This window comes from Capsicum annuum, chromosome 11 (genome assembly GCF_002878395.1).
Source record: "Capsicum annuum cultivar UCD-10X-F1 chromosome 11, UCD10Xv1.1, whole genome shotgun sequence".
Lineage (NCBI taxonomy): Eukaryota > Viridiplantae > Streptophyta > Magnoliopsida > Solanales > Solanaceae > Capsicum > Capsicum annuum.
The window spans coordinates 14,766,950-14,773,345 of NC_061121.1; the positions used below are offsets into that span (position 1 = coordinate 14,766,950).

The 6,396-nt window shown below is 31.6% G+C and overlaps 1 protein-coding gene across 1 annotated transcript; it reads right to left on the minus strand.

The window, feature by feature from the left end:
• Positions 1–4,743: 4,743 nt before the first annotated feature.
• On the minus strand, positions 4,744–6,056 carry LOC107846902 (trans-resveratrol di-O-methyltransferase). The gene is made up of 2 exons (XM_016691176.2): positions 5,224–6,056; positions 4,744–5,123 (listed from the first exon to the last, which is right to left on the minus strand). The coding sequence occupies exons 1-2, from the start codon at positions 6,037–6,039 to the stop codon at positions 4,821–4,823; spliced, it is 1,119 nt and encodes a 372-aa protein (XP_016546662.2). The 5' UTR covers positions 6,040–6,056; the 3' UTR covers positions 4,744–4,820.
• Between the last annotated feature and the right edge of the window lie 340 nt (positions 6,057–6,396).

The window sequence follows — 6,396 nt, forward strand, 5'->3', positions numbered from 1 at the left end:
TCAATGGGGGCAAAACCATGCATTGGACTTGATTCTGCTGAGTTCTCCCTTGAAGTCATAATTTCTTTAAGTCTTTGTTTGTCGTTCGGATCCATCTTCATTCCTTGATTTCTTCATTCTGCTCTAATCCAATCTTCAAGGAAAACTAGAACATTCATAGCATTGCTTCCCAATGAGTGTCGGTTGTCTCCAAGCTGTTGTCGTTCCTGACTAAAAGCGCTCTCCGATGCAACGATTGACATTGGAACATTCAATATATCTCTACCTAATCTTGAAAGCACAGGATATTGTGTTTCATTATTCTTCCACCAATCCAACGTGTTGATCCGTCAGCTGCGATCCTCTAGCAGCGTTTGAAGATAATACTTAAGCTTTTCCCGATAAGTTGTTGTGTAAGCTCCTGCTCAATACTGTTCCAACAATTTAAATCATAAAAGTAATCAAGAAAATCACTATGTGTCGGTCTTTTAGAAGATGATGGCTCCTCGGAAAAATGAGGAGTGACAGTTGGAGTGATATTTGTCGGTACAGCTAAATCAAGAAAATCAGCATAATGGTTATATAATTATCTATGTAAGCATTCACATCACTATAGCCGTCCACAAATTTGGTTGTTCTTGTTCATCATCATCAGAATCATTATTAGTATTTATCTCTAAGTTAGAATAAATAAGAGTACTAAAGTGGCACATAGTAGTATATTTCATACACGGATTTAGCATAGCTCCAACCAAGTAAATAGAGGAAATCGGAAAAAAATATTTTTTAAATTTAGCAAACATAGCACCAACAGCTTCTTTGTAACCTTCTTTATTCTTATATTCTTTGAGTAAACCAAAAATATCGGCTATATATCCTAAAATATTACAAATAGTAAGATAATAAGCACCGAAAAATTCAACCGTAGCTATATAATTTTTTTGCAAAAACTTAACAAGATCATCAATTATAGCCCAATCTGAATCATGTAGCGTACATTTAGCCGAATCAGCAAATGAACCACAATATTGGTTAAAAGTTAGTGTAATAGGAACTCTATGTTTATGACAAGTTTTTAAAAAATCATACGTAGCATTCCATCTAGTACCACATTCTCCAGGCATCAATATCGGTGTAAGTCCATTTTGTTCACATTTAACTTTAAATTCTCTAATTCTTTTTCTTCATTATTTCCTTGAATAAAATCAATAGCAAGCGGGATTTTTTCAATATCAAGATCAAAAAAACTCAAGACCATCTCTTACAATTAAATTATATATATGATAAGCATACTTAACATGAAATATTTCAGGTAACGGTGGAGATAGCTTAGAGTTTAACTTTGTAATAGCACTCTTGTTGTTAGACGCATTATCAAAAGCAATACATAAGATTTTATTTTCAATACCATAAAATTCTGCAACTTTACCAATCGAATCATCAATAAAATCTCCAGTATGTTTACGATCTTCATCATACAAAAAAGTTAGAATACATTTTTGCATAACAAAATTACTATCTATCCAGTGACAAGTAATGGTTAAATAATCATTTTTATTAACAGCACGACCAAGATCAGAAGTTAGAGTCATTCTACATTAAATATTTTTTAATCATATAGATAAATAAAAACAATATTGTGAATAAAGTCTTAAAAATATCGGTCCGACAAGTACTTCTAGGAATACTATTAAACATAAGATTATAAATTGCTTGAGATAATGAATAAGAGTATCAGAAGAAGGAAAACTGGAAGGCAAACAACCCACATCTACCATTTTTGCTATTTCTTCCCGGTCCCTCAATTTATTACACTTCTTAATTACCTGACTGGTTGCTGGGTCCATATAAATAACTTTCTTTCATGATTATCACTTATATGTTTCATTAATGTACCCGTACCCCCTTGCTTGCCTCCTCTTTTATGCTTATATTTTTGTTGACAAATATTACATTGTACCTCAATATTTGATATACGTGTAAAAAATTGTCATGCAATACTAGTCATTTTATGAGATCTTGGGGCACGGGAAGTGCGATTAACCGATTCAAATATAATATTAGCATTTCCTACTGCGGGTGTCTCACCAATATTTTCATTATCTTCATCTAAATCAACCGCATCTACTTCATTTTCTTCTTCTATACCGTAATTTTTCTGAGCGTCTACATAATTCATATCGTGAGCACCTACACCTACTTCTTCCTCAAAAGGTTGACCAAGCGGTACCGGAGGCACACGAGTATATCTACTACTTGAAGTACCTCTACCGCTAGTAATTTGCTTTTTACTACCACTACCATTTTCGGGACAAAATTTTTTTACACTTTTAGTGGCTAGGTTTCTTAATTTAGCCATAATATAAATCAAACTAAGAAAATTCAAAATACACAAATATAATAAAATTAAATATTCAACAATTAATACACTAATTAAAATTAAAAGTAAGAGATGAAACGACAATACCAAATTTTGGAAGTATCCGAAGGTTACGACTTTAGAAACTTCCACTCGTACTTTGTAATCGTAAAATTTAAAAATTAAATTGAGCACTTCAGGAAATATATAGAATATTTGAATTTTGAGAATTGAGATTTGAGATTTGAGAGAGAATGAGATTTGAGAGAATGAAAATTGTGTGAAAAATGATTTGAAAGTGTAGGGTATTTATAGGAATTTTTTTGGATTTAAAATAATATTTTAATTAAAAAAATTATTTAAAATGGGCATACAGTTGTTTTTGGGGCCCAACGATCATATAGTCGTTGGGCCCAACGGTCATACGGCCCAAACGGTCAATTTTTTTTTTAATATTGGGCCGGTTAACCAGCGGATCTGGATCGGGTTTGGTCCGGACCAGATTAACCGGGCCCAAAAAAAATAACTCGTTTCGGGACTCGAAACCCTACAGCCCATTGGGTGACCGGGCCAGACCATTTCAGTGGGACGGGTCCGGGAACCGGCCCGTTTGACAGGTTTACTTGTGATTGTCTAAATGGACTTAGCTATCTTATGAGCTAGGAGATTCCATGCATGAGGAATATAATGCATACAAAGCCGATGGATTGGGTTTTTTTTTCTTAATGGAGGCTCTACTTATAAACAATAATTCACAAAGTGTTTGCGAGGCAAAATTAAACTCGATAATTTAGGTAAAAGATGTAACTTGATTAGAGTTGTATATAAAATTATAACACGATATTTATTTTTATTCATATTTATACTCAATATCTAATATCAGTCTGTTATTATACATGTCAAGTTCAAATATCTTAACGTACAATTGCACATGCAGCTCAAATAATCTAATTTTAGAGTAGCTTAACTAACAGACTATTACTCCAACCTAATTGTTTAATTTCTTTATGTTTAATTATTTTGGTGACTAATCCCAAAAGAAAGGATATTAACTGAATAAAGGCAAAACAAGAAATAACAATAAGACACTTTCCCTTTTGCTTCTTAGTTAAAACAACTCAAACACTAACATTTAGTAACATAAGTAATTTCATAAGTTTATACACTAATTGACGTAGAATTCACGTGCGAAACGCGTGTCCAAAAAATCAATATATATATATATATATATATATATATATATATAAAGGAGAAACTAGGGGTTGCTGATGTGGCATGTCTAAGGATCAAGGATTTATCTTTTTTTGTGGTTTTTTAAAGCTTTTTTCTAATTCTTTTTTATTTATAAATTTATAAAATACTATCAATCAATGACACTAAATATTTTATAAAATATTAAAGATAGTCAAATTTAATTCCTTTCATCATCAATGCTATTATATTCATTTCTAAAAGCTTTTTGAATTTCTTTTCATTTTAATTATTTTCTTTTTATTTTAATTCAATATATTAAACATTAACTGCATTTGCGGGGAATGTAATAAGAACCACCGTTTCAGGAAAATGAAGGTTTAGTTGTAATTTCATATTAATCATAATTAATGTGATTCCATAATTCTACAAATCAAAGAAAATTATTGTGAGCAGATGTGAAGACAATTCAAACCTTTAAAGCCTTTATAATAAAATTTTCATGTTAAAATTAGTCATCAATATTTGTAATAAAAGACTATTTATTTTTTCAAAATAAATACTTTCAATTAACAATATAATTCTTCATTGCTTAATTAGTATAGAATTTGAAAAGTCTTTGCACACATCACTAAAATCAGTATATACGCAAACGTACAATATGCACTCACCATTTCAATTTGCAGGAGACAGTAGGAAAAAAAGAATGATCCAAGGAAAAAAGTCATAATAATACAAGATTATTTTATACTCTCAAAGCATAAACATTGCTACTAGCTATCTTGTGCTCTTGTAGAGGTGTTGAATCAGTACCACATTCGAGATATACGAGGGTGAATCAAAAAGAAGAAAAGAAGTAGAAATCGAAAATTTTTAAGAAATCTACAATAAATTTGATAAGTATATTTTTCAACCCAAACTTTCATATGAATGTTGTTATTTTCTTCTTCTTCCATCTTTACATTTATTCATTGAAATGTCAATAAATTAAAAGAAGGGATAAAAAGGGCTTCATATAATATGGCCAAATTAAAGTTTAATTTAAAAATAATAATTTATTTATTTTGTTTCATATTTAGACTTAGTATGTTCCATTTATAGTCTCTCTAAATTTATAGAGAATAATGATAAATTATAAATTGTAAGAGATGTTAAAGAATCAAAAACTAATCTAGTTATTAGATAAAAATGAAGAAAAGGACAAGAACCAACAGTAGCCTGAACAATTGGGCAAATCTTCCATTTCGTGTAAATGTGGATAAAAATAAATATCATGTAACGCGAGTTTAATTTAAGGATAAATCTCAATAATAGATCTCAATCCCAAGATAGGAATAATCTTGTAGTCACTAAAACCAGAATCAAAAAAGAGTTTTGCCCATTCTTGTTGACTTCTTTCCCTTCCGAAAGAGTAAACCATCATGAGCATGTCGAAGAAAAGTTGTGTCTCATATGCATTGTGGTCTCCTTTCTGATCCATTAGTACCATGTCAATGATGATCACCCTTCCCCCATTCTCCTTACTTGGAATTGCTTGTTTACATTTCTTCAATATTTTAATACAATCTTCATCGCTCCAATCATGTAATATCAACTATTTGTCAATATTCATCAAATGCAAACCATTAATTAATACAAGCTAAGTATGAATATACATTTACTATTATAGTGAGGAAAGTTTACGAGTTAATTACCTTTAGTAAAATTGCATCAGCAGAAGGAATGAACTTAAACATGTCTCCTCCCACATAGCTGAGGTTCTTGCTTCCTTCACATCCTTCAATTACATGTGGAAGATCTAAGACGATGCAATTTATTTGTGGAAACATATCTGCAATTGATTTAGCCATGGTTCCCGTGCCACCTCCTATGTCCACCAATGATTTCAATCCTTCAAAAATTTCTTTACAATGTTCAATTATCACACTTATACTTAATCGGGAATCATTAGCCATGGCTTCGTTAAATAAATGGTTCAACCTTGGTTCATTCCCTACATATTCGAAAAATGGCTTCCCATGAGCTGTCACGAATGGAGTAGTACTAGAGTGGTCACCTTTCTCAAACCACATGCTTAAATATTGCCATGGATCCATCATAAGCGAATCTAGTCCCACCTGCACAAGCGGGACTAGACTCAAAGGATCGTCTTTAAGGAGGAGACGCGAAGCTGGAGTAGGTAAATAACCCCCCTCCTCCTCCTCCTCTTCTGTCTTTTCTTCTTTGTTAACTAAATTGGTTTGAATAAAAAAGCCTGCATGAATTAGAATACGCATAAGACGATAAATACAATTGCGAATTGTACTGTTAATATTGTTGATGGGGAGGGAATTCACTAAATCAGAAAGGGTCATGGCTCGGCCATGACTATGGATAATATCTGGAATTCCAAGTTGAATTGCACATTTGAGTGACATGGAATTGATATAATTGAAAATAAGGTTCCATATGTATCCTTGAGCAGCCGGTATCTGACTAGCATCCTCTCCAATCTTATTATACAATGCCATTGTATTGTGAGAGACTGTCTTTGAGATCCAAGTCTACATATAGATATTTGTTTTTACTCCCTCCGTCTATCATTACTTATTCACTGTACTATAAATAATGTTTAACAATATTTGTCCAATTTGAAAAATCAATGAATAATTTATAAATTACCCTATTTTTAATTGTTTCGTTAAGATGTATGTTAAGTCAATAGTGAATAAGTAAAATGGACGAAGGAAGTACTATATAATAATTAATAAGGGAAACTTAGCACTTATAAGGGCAAGTGCCTGCCTCCCTATATCAAGGGTGTGCAAAAACCGAATTAATCAATAAACCAAATCTAAAAACAAAATTATTGATTTATCAGTATTGAG